At 42.7% G+C, this 23,335-nt stretch overlaps 1 protein-coding gene across 4 annotated transcripts in view; it reads right to left on the bottom strand.

Moving 5' to 3' along the window:
* The window catches only part of Eefsec (eukaryotic elongation factor, selenocysteine-tRNA specific), a 226,172-nt gene that overhangs the window by 127,699 nt on the left and 75,138 nt on the right, over nucleotides 1–23,335 (bottom strand). For 3 of the 4 annotated variants that reach the window (XM_057770227.1, XM_057770243.1, XM_057770251.1), the window contains exon 2: nucleotides 11,746–11,953. The exons of the other annotated variant lie outside the window; for it this stretch is intronic. In XM_057770227.1, coding sequence (XP_057626210.1) covers nucleotides 11,746–11,953 — 208 coding nt within the window. The remainder of the gene's footprint in view (nucleotides 1–11,745; nucleotides 11,954–23,335) is intronic. 4 annotated transcript variants of the gene reach the window in all.

Below are 23,335 nucleotides of genomic sequence, written 5' to 3'. Positions count from 1 at the left end.
TCGCTTGCTGACCTCTTCTTAGGACCTCTGGAGGTCTTTCTACAGCCCCAGATTTTGCTTTTCTTAAAGGAAAAGTCCTCTGGCTTAAGTATTTTCCCAAGCAGCCATTTTCAAAGAGTTCAGTATCCATTATTCACATGGCTTATGCCTGGTTTTCTTACAAGTTTCCTTCCTTCTTAACTGGACTGGGGTCTGATGAAATCCCGTTTATGCTAGGCTCTATGAATGGCACACAACTAAATCCAAGGGGTCCTGGAGCTATGGGGCAAGCAAGAAGCTGGAGTGCTTGCCAAGGTGTGTCCCTGTATGACATTAACAGAAATGGATGCTTTCTTCTACCTCTGCTCCTCACCATATCACCAAAGCCTTCAGGAGCTCAAGAGGCTCCCTGCCTCCTTGGGCACCCCCTCCTGCAGGCCTCTCTCCCCGAGGTACTCTAGGACACCAGCTGTCTCCTTTGGCCATCTCTCACTGGAACTCTTTGCTGATGACTTGTATCATCACCTCCAATGTGCATCTTCAACCAAGACCACTCTCTAGCATCCTGTACCAGCCTGCCACCTGCTGCCTGCCGCCCACTGCTTCCATGTTCTAGTCTGCAGTGCTCATATGGACTCATATGAAGAGAATGAAGCTGCAAACACGGGGCCTACAAGGGTCTGCACCAGATCCTCTACATATATGTTATGGATGTTAGCTTGGGTTTTTTGTTTTGTTTTGTTTTGATTTTCGAGACAGGGTTTCTCCGTAGTTTTTTGGTTCCTGTCCTGGAACTAGCTCTTGTAGACCAGGCTGGCCTCGAACTCACAGAGATCTTCCTGCCTCTGCCTCCCGAGTGCTGGGATTAAAGGCGTGCGCCACCACCACCCAGCTAAGCTTGGTATTTTTGTGGGACTCCTAACAGTGGGAGTGAGTGTCTTTGAATCTTGCCTGCTCTTGGGGCTTTTTTCCTCCTATTCAGTTGCCTTGTCTAGTCTTGATATGAGGGCTTTTGCCTTGGCTTATTGTATATTGTTTTTGTTGTGTTTGCTTGAGTCTCATGGAGGTCTGGTCTTCACTAAGAGACTGGAGGGGGGAAAGTGGGTCTGGGAAAAAGAAAAGGTGGGGCAGGAGCTGGGAGGAATGGAGGGAAGGGAAACTCTGGTCAGAATGATTTTAAGAAAGAAGAGTCTATTTTCTATTTAAAAAAATAATAAAATAAAATTTTACTAAAAAAGAACCCAGACACCCTGGAGTTACCTCAAGAGCAACTAAATAATCACAGAAGCCACTTCTGTACTAAAGTACAGTGTGACACATCAACATGAGCAGGAGAGACATTCTAAGCAGGGCCAAGACCCACTGGACAGAGGAGATAGCCAGGCAAGCTGCTATCCTTATACCAAAGAGGCCTGAGGTACCTACCTCAGAAAGGGAAGTACCAGAAAGAGAGGAAAATTTGAAAAGGGATAGAAAGAAAGAAAAAGTTTAAATAGAAAAAAAAACAGAAAAGTAAAGTATTGTGGAATATTATTTTAACTGGGCAAAGATGTGTTACATTTGCTTATGCTGGTGGACTATTACTTTAACTGTATGTTACATTTGTTTATACTGTATTTGTTTAACAATGTAAGGATGTGAGTTTAATTATGTAAAGATGTGTTACATTTGTTTCACCTTGCCTGCCTAAGATATCTGATTGGTCTAATAAACAGCTAAATGAACAATAGCTAAGCAGAAAAAGGAGAAGCAGGGCTGGCAGGCAGAGAGAATAAGTAGGAAGAAAAATCTAGGCTTGAGAGAGAAAAAAGAATGAGAGAAGAAAAGAAAGAATGAGAGAGATGCCCAGGGCAAGAAGCCAGGCAGTCACCAGCCGGCAGACATGAGAACAGTAAAAGTAAGACATATAGAAGGAAAGAAAAATTAAAAGCCCTGAGGCAAAAGGCAGATAAAGAGAAGCAGGTTAATTTAAGTTAAAAGAGGTAGTCAGAAAGGAGCCCAAGTTAGGCCGAGTATTCATAACTAATACGAAGTGTCTATGTCATGATTTGGGAGCTGGTTGGTGCTCCAAGAGAAAAAGTCTGGTACAGTAAAGAAAGATAAAAATACTGATGTGGGCCAAAGAAGAAACACAGAAGACAAGTGTGATGGTTTGAGTGAGAAGAGCCCACAAGGGCTCACAGATTTGAAAGTATGGTTCCAGTTGCTGGACTGTTTCAGGACAATTAGGAGGTATGTCACTGGGAGTTGAAGTTGTCATGGGCTCTGAAGTTTCAAAAGCCAATACAGGCCCAGTGTCTCACTCTGCCTGCTGCCTGCAGATCAGGATGTAAACTCTCAGTACTGCTCTGGCACCATGTCTGCCTGCCACCATACTCTGCCTTGATAATGGGCTCATCCTCTGAAACTGTAAGCAATCCCATAATTAAACACTTTCTTTGAAAAGTTGCCTTGGTAATGGTGTCTCTTCACAGCAACAGAACAGTAACTGCCTTACTTAGGGTTACTATTGCTATGATGAACACCATGTCCAAAAATAACTTGAAAATGCAGGGTTTACTTGGCTTACATTTCTACATCATTGTTTGTAGAAGAAAGTCAGGACAGGAACTCAAACAGAGCAGGAACCTGGAGGCAGGAGCTAATCTAGAGGTCATGAAGGAGTGCTACTTATAGGCTTGCTCAGTTTACTTTTAGAAATGGCACCAAACACAATGGACTAGGCCCTCCCCTACTGTGGTGGTTTGAAAGAAAATGGCCCCCAAAGGGAGTGACACTATTAGGAGGTGTGGCCTTGTTGGAGAAAGTGTCACTGTGGGGGTGGATTTGAGGTCTCATATATGCTCAAGCTACATCTAATGTCTCAGACCACTTCCTGCTGCCTACCAATCAAGATGTAGGACCCTCAGCACCAGTACCATGTCTGCCTGCACACCACCATGTCCTACCATGATGACAATTGACTAAACCTCTGAAACTGTAAGAGAGTCACCCCAATTAAATGTTTTCCTTGATAAAAGTTGCTGTGTCACGGTGTCTCTTTACAGCAACTGAAACTCTAAGACATCCATCAATCACTAATTAAGAAAATGCCCTACAGGCTTCCCTACAGCTTAATCTTGGGGGGTATTATCTTAATTAAGATTTCCTCTTTCAGATGACTTTAGTTTATGTCAAGTTGACATAAAACTATCCTGTACAGTAACTAAGATATTAAGGCAAAGAAAAGAGGGTAAAAACCCCTATCCTGCTCTATACCCAGTGCTAGGCACATGCTCACCAAAGGATCCCAGTCACCAGGAGCAAGGCTAAGCTCCCTGTATCAGAGAAGCCAGGACTGGTCAGGGCTGCCAGGGGTCTAGTGTACTATTGGCCCTTCAGGAGTCAGAGTCCAGCATCTTCTACACAGGATACGGGGTGGAGGGAGCTCTGTTTTAGGTGACAGAGTTCTGGAACTAGAACCCAGCATGCCTACTCTGGGTCTGCTTCCTGGCTTAGTTTAGGGCCTGGTGTTGCAGGTATGTGTGTGCATGAGTATGTTCATGTGCAAAAGGCTCCAAGGATTTACCATAAAGTGTCTGGAAGTTGAGTGGTTTTTATTCAGACCCTTCTGAGCAACACAATGTTGGGTGCCTGGCCATTTTCACCAGGCCAAGATGGTTGAGCTATTTTCTAGGCCTGTTACACATGAGGCATCCTGGTTCCTGGCCACAAAGAGAGGAGCTATCTAGGAATCCCTAGACTGCTGCTGAGGTTCCAGAATAAAGGCTCCAATCAAAGGGTGCCTTGTAGTATAGTCATGGCTGACCCCACACGCATTCGTGTGACCCACTCCCATCTTCTCCAGTCTACCCACATAGATATGTCATAGTGCTCATTGGCCCAGACACACCAACTGTGAGTGCAGGCTGACCTTTACCTGTATAACACAGTCCTAGGTAACAATAACACATATGCATTTATTACATATAGATGAATTTATAAGCCATGTGAAAGAAATCTAAGCAAACAGAATGGAGTTTCTAAATCTGGAATAGCAGATATCAAAATGGCCACCATTTATCAAGTCTTGTTTTCTCGGCAGTCAAGCAAGTGGCAAAACTGATCTCTGGGGTAACTGTATGATCCAGCTGACTTAATGGTCTGTGTGTGTGAATCACTGGCACAGTGACAAGCTCCTTCATTACAGTTTTCCCTTCTAAAGCACTGTGGCATGCAGGGTGCTAAGTGCTTCCCACAGAAAGGTTATGAGACTGAACTCACTAATTCCCAATTCATAAAAAAACAGCACCTCAGGGAGGAAGTATTTCCCAAGACCATGTGGCAATTAGTCTCAGCACCAGCAAGTGGCCACACCACGAGAGAGCACAATTTAGGCCTGTAGAGTCCACAGAGTCATAAATGAATCCCTGGAGACTGATATTAAGTCCAATTCTAGGGAGAGTGTCAAGAGGAGGGTAGCCTGGGGAATGCAGAGCTCTGAGCTGTAACAGAAAGAGGGCAATAAAAAGTATTTTAAGAGAAGAAAGAACTAGGAGTCTGGAAGAAAGATGCATCAGGCATGCTGTCAGACGATAACACTTAGTGGAAAAATAAACAGAAAAGCACAGAACACTGAACAGTGTCAATGTGGTGATAAAACCACCTCAAATTATGTCCATGTGGAAAAGACTGACAGGGATCCTGGGAGAAAGCATTTTAATTTGCTGCACTGGGGAGATTGTGAGTACATTTTTATCTTTTATTCTGATTGCTGTTAACATTGATAAATGTTTATGCAAGAGTAATTTTAAATGTTTTCAGAGATAAAGAAATCACAAAGAAAAACAATCGAAGAGTTTGACTACATGAAAATTAGAAACTTGAGATGTCAAAACAAAAGCAACTAAAATGGGAGGAAACGATGCTGTTGCCTTACTTCTAGCAGGTGTGATGGGAAAGGGGTTAATGGCAATATCCTCACTAACATCAACACTCTTGAAAATCAAAGAGAAAGGTTAAATGCTCAAGAGGCAAAGGAACAAAACACACACGCTAAAATCACACACATAAGAGTCCAAGTGCTTACTACATGTCAGGAAAGTATTCTTTCCACCAGTAGTCACCTGCATACCAAAACAAGCACAAAACCCCATCTCCATCTAAACTTTCAAATATATCTTATATACGCAGAGTCAAACTTGGCTGCTGGCACCCATGTAAAATGGCAGATCCTCTTGGGAAAATGTTCAAAAGAGGTTCAAGCTTTCATGACATTTAATTCCAAGATCTCACAGCTGAGAATCTACCATGAAGGAATGACTGTAGACACAAAGTTGAATGTTGTGCAGAGGTGCTCAGTTCAGGCTCATCTGGGTGTAAGAAGGAAAACAGCTCAGTCTATGGGGTGAGAACAGAATGGTAGCTATTTGAGAACCTGCTATATATAATGTTAATAAACACAGAAACCAAATTCAAGAATGTGCCATGATTGCAATCATATTTTAAAGGAGTTGAATTTATATACCATTAACACATACTTTAGAGATGAGTGACCTGAAGTGAAACTCAAAGTGACTGCATTTGCGAAACCTCTACAGAATTAAACCCAGTCACAGGAAGGACTTGAACATGAAAGCTATGAAAATTGAAGAAAGAAATTAAAGATCTAGATCAGTGGTTCTCAACCTTTCTAATGCTGTAACCCTTTAATGTCCTCATACTATGGTGACCCCCTAACCATAAAACTATTTTCATTGATAGTACTTCGTAACTGTGCTTTCGTTACTATTATGAATTGTAATGTAAATTATGTGTTTTCTGAAGGTTTTAGGTGACCCCTGTGAAAGGGTCAATAGACTCCTCCACTCCAAAGGGGTTACAACCCCTAGATTGAGAACCACCGATCTTGCCATCTTGAAATCCTGTAGGCTTTTTACTTATTGAATACAGAAATGTTCTGAATCCTGGTGGAATCTCATTTGCCTTATGTTGCTGTTGTTGTCTGTGGTTTTGGATTCATAGCTGTGAAACTTGTCAAACCTGTCATGAATGTGTTCTCCAGTGTCTTTTTTTTTCCCTAACTATAGTTTTTAGCTCCTATGTGTAGGTTGCTGGTCTGTTTTAGTATCTTTTACAGTGGTGTGAAGCTAGAGTTCAGCTTCCTTCTTTGCATGTAGCTGCTCAGTTTTCCCAGCACTATTTATTATCCCTTGCTTTTATGCTGTTAAAAAATTAACCCTCCATCTAGACTTAGTTCTTGGCTTTCTGAGGACCAAGACAACTTATGGGGAGATACTCCATGTTTGTGGATTGGGAGACAATGCTGTTTAGGTTATCAAATGTACCAAAATTATCTTCAGAGCACTATCAAAACTCTAGGAGCCTTTCTTTTCACAGACACAGAAAAGCAAATCCTCAAATGCATATAGAATCGTAGGGGTTCCAGCCAGCCAGAACAATTTGAAAAGAGCCAGAGCTCTGAGGACTCTGCTTTGTGACTCTGAAACGCACTATAAAGCTAGTTGTCAAAGCAGTGAGGTACCCCCAGAAGCACAAGCATATAGATCAATGGAATGGAGATGCAGTGGTTTGAGTAAGAATGTCCCCATAGGCTCAGATATTTTGAATACTTGATTCTCTAGTAGGTAGCACTGTTTGGGGAGCTTAATAGTACAGCCTTGCTGGAGGAAGTGTATTACTGGGGGTGAACTTGGAAAATAAATGCCTTGTGCCACTTTGGATTCATATTCTCTGCTTCCTGCTTGTGCATTTGAAGGTAAGAACTCTCAACTTCCTGCTTTTGCAGCCATGCCTCCTGCCATGATGCAGTCTTCTCCCTCTGGAACAGGAAGCCAAAATAAACTCTTCCTTCTATAAGTTGCCTTGGTCCTCAGAAAGCCAAGAACTAAGTCTAGATGGAGGATTAATTTTTTAACAACATAAAAGCAAGGGATAATAAATAGTGCTGGGGAAACTGAGCAGCTACATGCAAAGAAGGAAGCTGAACTCTAGCTTCACACCACTGTAAAAGATACTAAAACAGACCAGACAGGATTTGACAACAGTTTCACAGCTTTGGATCCAAAACCACAGACAACAACAGCAATATAAGGCAAATGAAGATTCCACCTGGGTTCGGAACATTTGTGTATTCAAGGATTTCAAGTCATAGCTCAGATAGGGATTAATAAAATCCTACAATTCAACAATGGGAAAACAACTCATTTTAAAGCTTGGCAAAGGATGTAGTCAGCTGTTTCTCTATGAAAATACAGAGGTGACCAACAGCATGCTCAGCACCAGCCACAATGGAAAAGCAAACTTTAACCGTAGTAAGGTGGCCCCTTATACAACAAAGATGGCTGGGGAAGAAATGCAAACAGCCAGACATGGTGGATCAAGCCTATAATCTCTTGATTATCAGGGCTGGGACAAGAGGTTTGCCCAGATAGGCCTAGGCTATACAGTGAAACCCTGTCTCAAGAAAAATAGCAAGTGCTGAGAAACTACAGATAAACTGAAGTCCTCGTGGACAACAGCTGAGAGCAGGAACAGGACAGCTGCAATGGAGGCAGCTTGGAAGTGCCTCAGAAAGGACAGACATGGACTAGAGTACAAGCCATTCCCCACTCTTGGATACCTGGGTACATAGCTCCAGAGGGACTAAAATCAGAGTTCAAAGCAGCTCATCATTGCCTAGTCCACAGGCTAATCAATGGTGGGAGTGGGGATGACAACAACAATGAACACAGCACAAACACAACAGAGCGGGCTCAGCCTCTTCTGACACAGCTGTAACACAGATGAGACTTAAATGTTCTAGGAAATCCATAGAAGACTCCACTTCAACAAGGATTCCAGGCAAATCACAGAGACAAACTGCAGAAAATGGACTATGAGAGAGAATAGGAGAGCTACTGCCGGGAGTAGTTTATAAGGAAACATAGAAAGGTCTAGGTGGACATACACAGTCTGAATACATTTGGTATCATTCTATTATTGGCTTGAAAATGGTTAAAATTACAGATCAGTATATTTTAACCATAATTTAAAAAACAAAACAACTTGAAAGAGAGTGTAGGTACCAAATACCTGTAATCCCAGCACTTTGGAGACTGAAGCAGGGGGTTCAGCCTGGGCTACACAGCGATCCCTGTCTCTTCAAAACAATGTGCATGGGAACATCATTATACATTTTAAAAGACAGGGCACACGGCGGAGACCTGCGGGCAGACGCACGCGGCAGAGAACGGCGCAGACGCAGCGGATGTGGGATAGTCCAAGCATGAAACAGTGAAGCCCACACTGAGAGCAGATCGCCCTACTACAATCAAATCAAGTAGGTTTCTTGGGGCCTAACCTGCAGAGTGGGAGGTCTTTTATTGGCGAGGTCCTCTGGCAAACGGGGACACTGGTCCTGCCCCTGAAGACCTTCCTGGGTGGGGAGAGTGTTCTACAGAAGAAGTTCAAATGGCCAAAAGACACTTAAGGTCATGCTCAACTTCCTTAGCGATCAGGGAAATGCAAATCAAGACAACTTTAAGATACCATCTTACACCTGGCAGAATGGCTAAAATCAAAAACACCAATGATAGCCGTTGCTGGAGAGGTTGTGGAGAAAGGGGTATACTCATCCATTGCTGGTGGGAATGCAAACTTGTGCAACCACTTTGGAAAGCAGTGTGGCGGTTTCTCAGGAAATTCGGGATCAACCTACCCCTGGACCCAGCAATACCACTCTTGGGAATATACCCAAGAGATGCCTTATCATACAACAAAAGTATATGCTCAACTATGTTCATAGCAGCATTGTTTGAAATAGCCAGAACCTGGAAACAACCTAGATGCCCTTCAATGGAAGAATGGATGAAGAAAGTATGGAATATATACATATTAGAGTACTACTCAGCAGTAAAAAACAATGACTTCTTGAATTTTGCATGCAAATGAATGGAAATAGAAAACACTATCCTGAGTGAGGTAAGCCAGACCCAAAAAGAGGAACATGGGATGTACTCACTCATAATTGGTTTCTAGCCATAAATAAAGGACATTGAGCCTATAATTCGTGATTCTAGAGAAGCTAAATAAGAAGAAGAACCCAAAGAAAAACATATAGGCATCCTCCTGAATATTAACCTTCATCAGGGGATGAAAGGAGATAGAGACAGAGACCCACATTGGAGCACCAGACTGAAATCTCAAGGTCCAAATCAGGAGCAGAAGGAGAGAAAGCACAAACAAGAAACTCAGGATCGCGAGGGATGCACCCACACACTGAGACAATGGGGATGTTCTATCGGGAACTCACCAAGGCCAGCTGGACTGGGTCTGAAAAAGCATGGGATAAAACCGGACTCGCTGAACATAGCGGACAATGAGGACTACTGAGAAACTCAAGAACAATGGCAATGGGTTTTGGATCCTACTGCAGGTACTGGCTTTGTGGGAGCCTAGGCTGTTTGGATGCTCACCTTACTAGACCAGGATGGAGGTGGGTGGTCCTTGGACTTCCCACAGGGCAGGGAACCCTGATTGCTCTTAGGGCTGACGAGGGAGGGGGACTTGATTGGGGGATGGGGAGGGAAATGGGAGGTGGTGGTGGGGAGGAGGCAGAAATCTTTAATAAATAAATAAATAAATTTAAAATTCTATTTAAATTGAAACTTCAAGTAGAGAGGAGTAAGTTTTATCTTAAACATTTTTTAGGATTTGACCATATTAGGGTCCACATACATATAGAGATTTCCTCACATTTATTTTTACAAGAACAGCAAAGGGAAGGAAATGACCACTGAAAATGATGCAGATGAGTTCTTAAAAACTCAGCCTGGCACAGGGCTCCAGGACTCCATCCACAAGGAACAGCCCTGCCCTCTGTGGTGGGGCCTCTGGGTATGGGAAAAAGGGCTCAGACACCCCTCTGATGACAATTTCCTCTGGCAATATGAGAAAGTTCATAATCTGACTTCCAGCCAATACATTAAACCAGGAAGGATGATTTACAAACAAGTGAGACTCTCCCCTGGTTGTCAGAGCTGCAAGTGTTTCTGAAGTGCCCTTAGGCTCCTGAAGGCCTGTCCTCAAAGGAAGTGAGGTGATGCTGTTGGGGTTTATGCAGGACTCCAAAAAACTCGCTCTCCTCTTTCTGACAAGTAAATAAAATGGCAATGAGATCAAATAACTCACTAAAAAGGAGATACAATTTTTTATCTTCCTTTTTACAGTCTCATATCCACTTCCGTTAGGAATAACGAAGTCTGAATTCTTATGCAACACTTATCTAAATGTGTCGATTTTATCAGATTGATGAATTTTGCTAACAAAAGGCAGTGCAAGGAAATCTTTTATGACATATATGGCCCATTCACAGGGTTGAAGCTTTAATTTAACCAACTGGAGCATTCTGAGGGAGAGCTGCAGGTGCTGGATTGGGAAAAAAATCATAAATGGGAAGGCATATCAATCTTTATGACAGGGAAACAAAAACACTCTCTACTTGCTTGCCCTCCACAGGCTGGAGAAGGAGAGACACGGAAGAGGATATTGTTTCAGGCAGCATAGCAGAGAGGAGGCAGCCCTGTCTCCCAGTGACGACTCTTCAGAACTGACCCAAAGGGGATGGCAAGAGAGGGAGAGACAGCCATTGAACAATGAGGCCCGCCAGCTCTGTGTGCTCAACAAGGCTATTGGCCACATCAGAATTAGAAAGTTCTGTGGCCCCCAGGTGGCTTATAGCCCTGTGGTCTCCACCTCTCACTTCCTAACTTTGCACCTAGCTCTGATACCTTGCTTCCCTGACAACAATCAGAGGCAACCGCGGTCTCATACATCTCCCCTTCTCCCTCCTGCATTACAGATCTCTTCTCTCCCTGGGAAAAGCCCACAACCCACTGACCCACATCCTATTTCTTCTCCCTGTGGCCCCTGATTCCACCAACCAGGCCATCTTTCCGCTGTGGCCAGTGATGGCCCAATATGAAACCTCATTTGATTACTCCCTGTTCAGAGTTCTCTAGGAACATGCCAATTCTCTCTCACAAGATCAGAGTGGCAAAGGCTCTGGCTGCCAACAACAGCAGTCACCTGTCTGCAGTCACCCTTTTGCAAGGTTCTATGATCTTTGTCCTGAGTTGACAGTGGAGCTGTAGAGAAACAGGTGGTTGGAGAACATGACACCCAGGCTCCAGTGCTGAGGCCTGGCCATGACAAGGGCAGGACTGAGTCCTTACGGAGCAACACACAGGGGCCCTGGACTAGGTTCCCAGACCTTGATAGCTCAAACATCTGAGCTATACAGTGCAGCACCTGTACCTGGCCCTCAGCATACACACAGGGGCACATACCACGGGTCAGAAGTGGCAGGATAGAGACTGCTCACCAAAGGAGCAGTCTTCTACCTATGGTACTCCCACAAGTGAGGGTACCCCATTTCCGTATGCTCTAGTACTTTCTGGAATCTTTTTTTTTGGGGGGGGGGTTCGAGACAGGGTTTCTCTGTAGCTTTGGTGCCTATCCCAGAACTAGCTCTTGTAGACCAGGCTGGCCTCGAACTCCCAGAGATCCGCCTGCCTCTGCCTCCCGAGTGCTGGGATTAAAGGCATGCACTACCACCGCCCGGCTACTTTTTGGAATCTTAACAGCATGCTATCCTTGAGTCAGCTTCATGCAGCCACAGCTGTGTCAACAGGGAGCAGTCCGCTCACCAGGATGTGGGGCTGATCTGCCTGCCCAGAGTGTTAAATGAGAAGTCATTTACACATGAACTGTCATTAGCAAACCTACTTGGTGTTCTCAAGAGTCTTCTGCATTTTCTTGGTCATTTTGTCAATTGCTGCCTGCCTCTTCCCTTCTGCTAACAGGTCTATCTTGTTCAGCACCACAACCAGCTTCTGGCAGGCGATCTGGCCAATCACAAGGCACTCTGCGGACTGTGTCTGCATTCCCTTGGTCACATCAATCACGAGCATCATCAGATCAATGATCTGGGCACCTGGGACAATAAAAGGTAAGGTTAGGAGACATGTTGGCTTAGAGAGCCTCACAGGAAGTTACCATGCCCAGTCCCAGCAAAGCACTGCAATAGTAGGCAGACGGGCAGGAATACTGTAGAACTTCTGGTCAGTCCAATGAATGCTGACTGGCATAAGCTCATCAAGCCAAAAGAGCTCCAGGAGAGGTGAGGAAGCTGAGGGACTTCTCGGGGTCCTGTGGCTGTGCACAGCAGGACTGAGTTTAGGTAAAGGATGTCTGGTTCCAGAGCCCCCCCCCCCCCACCTCTCTGCTGTACCACTGCTCTCATTTTCATTTCACCCAATAAGGGGGGATGCAGGAAAAGTGTGAATATCTAGCTACCTGCTCTTACTAAGAAAGACAGCAAGACTTAAAAAATACAAGCCACCATCAATGTATGAGGGATTAGAGATGCAGAGCACTTCATCCCAAAATACCTGGGTCGCCTTAAGACTGATGCTCACCATCTACTAACTTTGGTCCTATGCTCTGTTTATGGGGTTCCTGCTCTTTCTAGGAGGTTGGTGCACACAGAACTGCTGTACGCACAACTGGCTGTGTATACATGTACAGTATGCCTGAGCTCAACAATGGCAGGTGCTCATATGACAGGGCAGTCAGTGAAGAGAAAGTAACAGCCACTATGTTAGAAGCACAGGTGTTAAAAAGCAGAATGACCATTGTAGTAATATTTCATTTGTATTTTAACAAATAAAGCTTGTCTGGAGATCAGAACACAAAAAAGTCACACTAGTCAGCCATATAGGCAGGCAGTGGTGGAACACACCTTCCCAGCAGCCACACGAGTTAGCTATAGAGCCCAGGCGGTGGTGGTGCATGCCTTTAATCTCAGCACTAGAGAGAAATATAAACTGGGACTCTCTTTCAGTCTGAAGATTTCTTGGAGATAAGAGCTCTCTAATGGCTTGGCTACTTTGCTTTTCTGATCTTCAGTTTGAACCCCAATATGTCTCTGGGTTTTTAATATTCATGCTACAGACCATGCCCTTTGTAAGGGGACTTGGAGGAATTCAAGTTATTCAATTCAATATTTTAGAAATCATAGTACAAATAAAGTTTAGTTACTGTTTCAATAATTTAGAAGGAAAAAGAGATGTAGGGAAAGCAGGAAAATAGACATATCCCCCTCTGAAATGAATGGCAATTTCATCTTCAGTTTACAAGATCTCCCCCTAAGGATGTCAGGATCACCCTATGATCACTAGCAAATTTGAAAAAGTGGAAGAATGCAGAGAGAAGACTCAATCTGAAAGTGAGTCTGATGACCAACCCCACCTACTGCTGTGGGAGAGGGAGGCCAGGAAAAGACCTTTTGTCCACAGTTGCCACACCAGTAATGTGTGCTAAGGTAGCATGATTACTCCTCATTACCCTGTTTAAGATACAGAAAGGCTCAAATCACAGAGCCACCTGGCACCAAAGGGAACTACTCTGCCTGCTGCTCTCAGAGGGCTCCTAGTCAGTGCTAGCTGAAGCTCTGACCCCAAGGAGCAGCAGTGTCTTAAGTGTAGGCAAGCTTGACAAGGCCCAGCTCTCCTCTCTCACCGGCCTCTTCTTCAGGCAAGGACACAACGCACTGAGAAGGACAGGTGCATGCAGCAGCATCAACAGCAGCATATCCTTGTTTAAGTCACTGGGTGATAGGACCCGGCTCCCACTTGTGAGGGGGACACTGCCTCTCCCAGTTCTATGAACAGAATATATTTACACAACCCAACAGCTTTTCACAGAATGGACTTAAGAGGTGAGTCTGGGACCTCAGAGGGAGTAGGCCTGAACCAGGACCTCTGCGGGTACGGGCACTGATCTGGGACATCAAAGGGAATAGGCAGGAACCTGAAACCTCTGTGGGTCCGAGAGTGAGTCTAGGACCTCTGAGGGAGTAAGCCTGAGCCAGGTCCTCAGTGGTTTCTGGGTACGCCCGAACCTGGGAACTCTGAGGCAGTAGACCTGAGCCAGAGACCTCTGTAGGACTAACTCTGTGCCAGGGACTTCTGCAAGAGGGGATCCAGACCAAGATTTACAGATACAGGGCAAAGCTGGTAACCTAGGCCAAAGTAGACCTGAGACAGCAAACTCAAAGGGAGCAGAGCAAAGCACAGGAGCGCTGAACTATCTCCAGGATCACGGAGTAACTACTGGGGTAACTAGAACTGTGGCATTGACTGTACCACGAAGAACAACCATCTGAGCTTTGGATTCACTGGCACCTAGAAGATTAATCAACAGAATCTCAGACAGCCCCAACCACATCTATTTGAAGAAAAGATGAATAGAAAAGGTAAGAACACACGCAACACCACAAAGAGCAACACAACACCAGTAAAACCTAAAGACCCTACAACAGCAAGACCTGAACAACCAAATATGGGTGAAGCAGAAGAAAATGACCTAAAAATAATTTCAGGAGAATGTCTGAAACTCTTAAAAAGGAAATGAAAAATTCCCTCGAAGAAATGGAGGAAAAGACAAACAAAAAGTTGGAAGACGTCAGCAAATCCCTTAAAGAAAACCAAGAAAAAGCAACCAAACATATGAAAGAAACTATTTGAGACTTAAAAACTGAAATAGAGACAAGAAAGAAAATACAAGCTGAGGGAATTATAGAAACAGATATCATGAGAAAATGATCATGAACCACAAACACAAGCATAAGTAGCCAAATACAAGAGATGGAAGAGAGAATCTGAAGTGCTGAAGATACAATAGAGGAAATAAGACTCATCAGTCAAAGAAAACATTAAATCTAACAAAAGCTTAACCCAAAATATCCAGGAAATATGGGACACCATGAAAAGGCCAATCTAAGATTACTAGCTATAGAAGCCGGAGAAGTAGTTCAACTCAAAAGCACAGAAAATATATTTAACAAAATCATAGAAGAAAACTTTCCCAACATAAAGTAAGATATGCTTAAGAAGCGACAAGAAACTTACAGAACACCAAATAGACTGAATCAAAAAAAAAAGTCCCCTCACCACACAATAATCAAAACACTAAACATACAGAATAAAGAAAGAATATTAAGAGATGCAAAGGAAAAAGACCAAGTGACACATAAAGGTAGACTTATCAGAATTCCACCTGACTTCTCATTGCAGACAATGAAAGCCAGAAGGTCGTGGTCAAGCGTTAAGTAGACATTAAGAGACCACGGATGCCAGCCCAGACTACTATACCCAGCAAAACTTTCAATCACCATAGAAAGACAAAACAAGATACCCAGCAAAACTTTCAATCACCGGAGAAAGACAAAACAAGATATTCTAAGACAAAACCAGATTTAACCAATACCTAGCCATAAACCCAGTCCTATGTAAAATACTAGAAGTAAAACTCCAACTCAAGGAAGTTGGCTACACCAACAAAAACACAGACAATTGATGGTCTCATAGCAGCAAATCTCAAAGAAGGGAAAAATACACAAATTAACATCACCAACAATAAAAACTAAATTAATGGGAGATAGCAATCACTGGTCATTAATATACCTTAATATAAATGGGCTCAACTCACCTATAAAAAGGCACAGGCTAACATTGTTAAGAAAACAGAATCCATCCTTCTTCTGCATAAAAGAAACACATCTCAACCGCAAAGGCAGACATCGTCTCAGAGTAAAGGGTTGGGAAAAAATATTCCAATCAAATGGACCTAATAAGCAAGTGGGTATAGCTATCCTAATATCTAACAAAATAGACTTCAAGCAAAAAATCAATCAAAAGAGACATAGACGGTCATTTCATATTAGTCACAGGAAAAATTCATCAAGAGGAAATCTCAATACTGAACATCTATGCCCCCAAATACAAGAGCACCCTCATATGTAAAAGAAACACTTCTAAAGCTTAAATCATACATTAAACCCCACATGCTAATAGTGGGAGACTTAAACACTCCCCTCTCACGACTGGACAGGTCAGTCAGACAAAAAATGAACAGAGAAATAAGGGAACTAACAGATGTTATGACTCAAATGGACTTTACAGACATCTATAGAATATTCCATCCAAACAGGAAAGAATATACCTTCTTCTGAGCACCTCATGGAACCTTCTCAAAAATTGACCACATACTTGGTAACAAAACAAACCTCAACAAATACAAAAACATTGGAATAACCCAATGTACCTTATCAGATCACCATGGTTTAAAACTAGAAGTCAACAGCAATACTAATTCCAGAAAGCCCACAAACACATGGAAATTAAACAATGTTCACATGAATCATCAATGGGTCAAGGAAGAAATAAAGGGAGAAATTAAAGACTTCCTAAAATTCAATGAAAACAACCACACAACATACCCAAATTTATGGGGCACAATGAAAGCAGTGTGTTAAGAGGAAAGTTCATAGCACTAAATAACTACATAAAGAAGCTGGAAAAATCCCATACTAGTGAATTAACAGAACATTTGAAAACTTTAGAACAAAAAGAAGCAAATTCACCTAAGACAGCAGGAAATAATCAAATTGAGAACTGAAATCAACAAAATAGAAAGGAAGAAAACAGTACAAAGAATCAATGAGACAAAGAGTTGGTTCTTTGAGAAAATCAACAAAATAGGCAAACCTTTATCCAAACCAATCAAAAGGCAGAGAGAGAATATCCAAATTAACAAAATTAGAAATGAAAAGGGGGACATACAGAAAATCATCAAGTCATTTTTCGAAAACCTGTACTCCACAAATTTGAAAAACTTAAAGGAAATGGACAACTTTCCAGATAAATATCACTTAACAAAATTAAATCAAGACAAGATAAGCAAATTAAACAGACCTATAACTGCTGAAAAAATAGAAACAGTCATCAAAAGTCTCCTCCCCCCCACAAAAAAAGCCAAGGACCAGATGGTTTCAGCTCAGAATTCTACAAGGTTTTCAAAGAAGAACTAATACCAATACTCCTCAAATTATTCCACACAATAGAAACAGAGGGAACATTGCCAAACTCTTTTTATGAGGCTACAATTACCCTGATACTCACAGAAAGACATTACTAAGAAAGAGAATTACAGACCAATATCACTCATGAATATTGATACAAAAATACTAAATAAAATACCGGCAAATTGTATCCAAGAACACATCAGAACCATCATCCACCATGATCAAGTGGGCTTCATCCCATAGATACAGGGGATGGTTTAACACACGAAAATCTGTCATCGTAATCCACCATATAAACAAGCTGAAAAATAAAAACCACATGATCATCTCATTAGATGCCAAAAAAGCTTTTGACAAAATACAACATCCCTTCATGATAAAGGTCTTGGAGAGAGCAGGGATACAAGGAACATACCTAAACATAATTAAGGCAATATACAGCAAGCCAACAGCCGACATCAAACTAAATTGAGAGAAACTCCCAGTGATTCCACTGAAATCAGGAACAAGACAAGGTTGTCCACTCTCTCCATATCTATTCAATATAGTTCTTGAGGTCCTAGCTAGAGCAATAAGATAAGGAGATCAAGGGGATACAAATCGAAAAAGAAGTCAAACTCTCACTATTTGCTGATGATATGATTATAAACACTTCCAGTAATGTAGCAGGATACAAGACTAACTCAAAAAAATCAGTACACACATGATAAAAGGGCTGGAAAGGAAATCAGAGAAACAACACCCTTCACAATAGCCACAAATAGCATAAAATATCTCGGAGTAACTCTAACCAAACAAGTGGAAGCCTTGTATGACAAGAACTTTAAATCTTTGAAGAAAGAAATTTAAAAAAGACACCAGAAAGTGGAAAGATCTCCCATGCTCTTGGGTAGGCAGAATTAACATGGTAAAAACAGCAATCTTACCAAAAGCCATCTACAGATTCGATGCAATGCCCAGCAAAATCCCAGAAAAATTTTTCACAGAACTCGAAAGAACAGTACTCAACTTCATATGGAAAAGCAAAAAACCCAGGATTGCCAAAACAATCCTGTATAATAAAAGAACTTCTGAAGGCATCTCAATCCCTGACTTCAAACTCTACTACAGAGCTACAGTACTGAAAACAGCCTGGTATTGGTATAAAAACAGACAGGAGGACCAATGGAACCAAATCGAAGACCTGGATATTTATCAACACACCTTTGAACACCTGATTTTTGACAAAGAAGCCAAATATATCTAGTGGAAAAAAGAAAGCATATTTAACAAATGGTGCTATTATAACTAGATATCAACATGTAGAAGAATGAAAATAGATCCATATCTATCACCATGCACAAAATTCAAGTCCAAATGGATCAAAGACTCAACATAAAGCCAGACACACTGAACCTTACAGAAGAGAAAATGAGAAGTACACTTGAACGCATTGGCACAGGAGAGCACTTCCTAAATATAACCCCAGCAGCACAGACACAAAACAATTAATAGGACTTCCTGAAACTGAAGGAAAAGCTTCTGTAAAGCAAAGGACACGGTCAACAAGACAAAATGACAGCCTACAAAAATGGGAAAAGATCTTCACTAACCCCACATCAGACAGAGGTCTGATGTCCAAAATATACAAAGAACTCAAGAAATTGGCCATCAAAAGAATACCTAATCCAATAAAAAAAAAAAATGGAGTACAGACCTAAACAGAGAACTCTCAACAGAGGAATATAAAATGGTTGAAAGACACTTAAGGAAATGTTCAACATCCTTAGTCATCACAGAAATGCAAACCAAAACAACTCTGAGATTCCATTTTACACCTGTAAGAATGGCCAAGATCAAAAACACTGATGACAATTTATGCTGGAGAGGTTGTGGGGTAAAGGGAATACTTCTGCATTGCTGGTGGGAATGCAAGCTGGTACATCACCTAGCAGTTAAAAAATACTGGCTGCTTTTGCTGAGGACCAGGGTTTGATTCCCAGCAACCAAATAGTGGCTCACAACTGTCTATAACTCCAGTTCCATAGGTTGTGATACCCTCTTCTGGCCTCTATGGGCACTATACACATAGAATATAGACATACATGCAGGCAAAACACCAATATGTAAAATAAAGGGGAAGAAAATGTATATAATCTTTGACCCAGCCAAGCTTGTAAACACATAGGACACATTTGCAACACATCTATTGCTACTGAAGTTGGAGACCACATAACAGTAGGGAACAAGCTTAAAAAAGATAGCTATGCCATGAAATAGTACACAGCCACTGCAAAGAACAAAAGATCTTTTTACTAGTATAAAATAGTATGCAGTGGGGGGAAGAGCACAGGGCAGAGTAATGTGTGTTATATAACCTGTGTTGAAGATTGTGTATGTGCCTGTATATGCACTGCAGATGAATGAAAATTTGCTTTTACACACATGAAATATCAGAGGGAATATAAAAAAAATGGAGTGAGAAAAAAAGAGTGGTAAGAATCTACATACATCCTGTTCCTTTTTAGGAACATGGGGTTGGCTCTATAGCCTCTAGAGGAGCTAAAGCCAGTAGGCAAACCATAAAGAGGACGAGTGTCATGCCCTGGGCACCTGTCTCTGCGCAGACTCTGAGCAGAACAGTCCAGCAACTGTCCCTGCAGATCTCTGCTCAGAGCTAATTCCAACTGTTTATGTTCTCTCAGAACTTCAGCCCCATCAAGAACTTCACAGATGAGGAAAACAGGTCTCTGGAGAAGCAAAGTGAGTGTCTGTGTTATACAGTGAACACATCAGAGCAGAAATCAGAACACCTATGCCTGAGCTCTTGCTCACTGTGCTACAGAGCCAGTCTGTTCCCATGGGGACCTGAGAGGCCCAACAAATCCTCATTCTTAGTTCCTACCAAGGCTCCGATAGAGAATCGAGGCACCTCTGTATTAATGCTCACCTGTGCCTGCCTGGCCTTTGCTGCATTCTTGCTCCAGCCTTATTGCCTATGGTCCTGATCCACCTCATCCCAGGCTGAGTTCTCACCTGAAACCTTGCTTTTCAATATTTATGTAAAACACAGACCCAACTTGGGCACAATTTAATAAGCCCTTGTTGGGATGAACTGAGCAATGTTAGCTTCCCCACCTCCTCCATTCTGTTGACCAAGAGTCTGTTCTTTTTCTCAAAACTCAATTTCCAAAGTACATAGAACTATCCAGAGCCTCACTTGCTTGGCTGGTGGAGAGACCAGCTTATGAGCTCCACACATCAGGCCCTCCCTATGCCGGGATCTTGGCGATGGAAAAGGAAACTGACCACCTCACCTAGCTGAAAGTGCAGCCAGGACCCAAGTACCAAGAGCCAGCAAGCCTTCATCTGCAGTCTTATCTGGCATCCACAAATGGCCTTTGTTGCAGCAAGCACACAGCTCTGCTCCAGGAGATCTTCTGCAGCAAGGCCAGCACTGGGAACTTCTAAGGAAAGCAGAGGTCAGGGCCACTTGACTGTTGCACCAAGAACAAGGGCACTGCTGGTAACCAGGGTCAGCTCCATGCAAATGCCCACTGTCCAGCAGCTGCTCCTAGTTCCTCCCGTTCTTCATCAGATATTTCATCAGGCAACAGGAAGTGATACAACTACCCTGTCTTGCCTTTTTCAAACTCCCTAGTATGTTCATGGAATGAATCAGACAGTGTCCTTCCCAATTCCCACGAACCCAGTATAGAAAATCACCCTGAGACTAGAGGGACAGAGTGAGTGAGTGAGTGGGTGGGAAACAGGACAAAAACTCAAGGCTTACAAGGGACCCTCTATACTTAGCCATCTATCAGAGCTTTTCATCAGCCATTCTGACCACAGAACCCTTGAAAGGTTTGCAGAGCAATTATGACAGGGTTAAAGTTTCTCCCTACTTTAAAAAATTACAATCTTCAATTCTGTAGATTACATATCTTAATCATTTCAAAAATAAAAATAACAAAAAACTTACAAAGGTCAGTATTTAACAAAGTCTGAGTTATCTGTGAGATGTAATTTTCTTTCTGGGATTGGAGGACAAAACTGTTCAGAAAACAGTGTTTTGACTGGGGAAAATGATATAAAACCTTAAACATACTTTAACATCTATAAAAATCAGATTTTCTTTTTAAAAATAAAAAGGAACAGACATTCTAAGAAGGGGAAATAATATTAAATTTAAAATACTGAAAAATTTTGTTTTCAGCTCTCAACTTTTCAGGTACCCAGTAACTGTAAATGTACTGCTGTCATCTACGTGAAGCTGCAGTGGCAACTTACTCCTATTTTTAAAAAAAGATTTATTTTTATTATTTTTTAATTATAGATAGGTGCGTGTGTACATGAGTGTGTGTGTACATGAGTGTGTGTGTACATGAGTGTATGTGTTCATGAGTATGTGTGTGTATGTGAGTGCATGTGACTTACAAAGGCCACGGGCATCTGATCCTCTGGAGTTGGAGTAACAGACAGTTATGGGCTACCTGACATGGGTGCTGGGAACCAGTGCCTCAGATCTCTCCTCTGTAGGAGGGAAATGATGACAGCACCTGTGTTGGAATCGTATCTGGATATAGCAGTCATCACTGTTTCTAGTTTTACAACTGTCGCTACGTGTGCTATGAAGGTCTATGCTCCTCTTGGTTTAGCTGCAGCCCAGTCTGAGATAAATGGTATTAGAGATGACAAAATAAGACTCAAGAAGGTTGAAAATCTAGTCAAGGTCTAGGAGCAAAGATCTCAGGGAAATGAAGCTCAGTGCACTGACATCTCTCCATTTGAATGCCATGTTATCATGGCAGCAAGATCTCAGCCCAGAACCAAAGGACCTTCATGTCCATGCACACAGGTTCCCATCCCTGCATATGCTCAGGATAAAGGTAGAGTCCAGAGGGCATGCGTAGATGAGGTTCTTTACAGGCCAAAGGAGTCCCATTATCACTGTACCATATTGTTTCATTACTTGTTAAACTACCTGTCTCCCCATTTTATGGTAAATTAGAGTATGACTCTGGCAAATTAGATAACTTCCCCCAAATCACCTTGCCAACAAGCAGAAGTCAATATTTGTCAGATGTCAACTCAGGTTGCAACTGTCTCTACATTGACTCTCAGAACATGTGCTCTGTGTGTGTGTGCGTGTGTGCGTGTGTGAAGACTGACATCATGTTGTAGTCATTTGGCTTTGCTAAAGAGACTCTACTGGGGTGTATAATGGTTGCTGCATTTCTGGTTTTCTCTCTCTAGACTAGTTTTCCTGAAGTAGAAGCCTGGGCAGTATGGGACTACTGTGAATCCCTGGTGTTCCTGTGCAGGTTACATATACCCATAGGACTGTGCTCCCCACATCAATGCAACAAGGAAGGAATGCTACCACCATTTCCCAGAAGTACATGAGGTGGCCCCTCACTGGGCATCAGGTGTTAGTGGTAGTCTGGAGCACGTATCTACCAACTGACCTACAAAGATGAGATCCTCCAAACACCTGGATCAAATCCTGGGTAGAGAGCCTGGTGGAAAAGGCTGAACAGGTGATAGTGACATCTCCCCAAGTCACCCAGAACTCTAGATGCAAGCAGCAAAGAGAGCTTCTGATATTGAGGTAGAAGACTAAGTAGACCAAGTGGTCCAGAAGGACAAGTTCCAGATGTTTAAACCCAGAGAACCATGGTGGGAGTGGAGCCAACCCAGGTTCAATAGGTTTTGTGGCTGCCCAGTCAGCCAGAGCCCATAAACAGCAGCCACTATTAGAATGAACTAGATGGAGCCAAGCCTAGACTTGGAACAGGAGTCATTTAGCCTGTACAGTGCTGTGAGGTTTGAGTGCATGGCCAACACCAACCATTCACATAAAATCTTTTCAAATTTGTGGATGTGGTAAGATAGAGCTTACATTCAACAGAGCTGAGGAGAAGATCCCTGAAAAGAGAAGTGAATTTCCAATTTCACCCTATCCTGTCCATTCTACTCAACTCTTGCCCTGGGTTTATACTGGTGTTGGCTCCTGTTTGAACTTGTGACTTCCCTGTTAGCTCTAACCCTCACTTTGGCCCCATGTGGAAGACGCTCTTCCACTTTCCTAAAGACAAATATAAAGACCAGCTTGCACAATCAACAGCCAGAGAAATACTAGAACCAAGTGTCTGACTTCAGTTTTTTTTTCTTTTCCTACTACCAGCTGCCTGTTGGCCAGAGTCCCACATTCCTGAGTTCTCTGGGAACCCGGAGGCATCCCAAAGAGCAGGTGAGCAAGGCCCTGCAGGTAGCAAAGGAAGAAGAGCAGACTCAAGTGAAGGCGATGTGCCAGTGTCCCCTAGGACACACGTGCCATCTGAGACCATTGCATTCATCACCACCTCAGGACACCCACAGAAGAACAATGCCAGCCATGTCTGTAGGAACAAGAGGAACAATAAAGGGAGACCATGTAAGAGATCAAGGGAAAATTTCAACAGGATGGAC

The sequence above is a fragment of the Chionomys nivalis genome, chromosome 1 (genome assembly GCF_950005125.1).
Source record: "Chionomys nivalis chromosome 1, mChiNiv1.1, whole genome shotgun sequence".
Taxonomy (NCBI): Eukaryota; Metazoa; Chordata; class Mammalia; order Rodentia; family Cricetidae; genus Chionomys; species Chionomys nivalis.
Note: the sequence above shows the minus strand (reverse complement) of the source record. Positions and strands in the feature narration are given on the sequence as shown.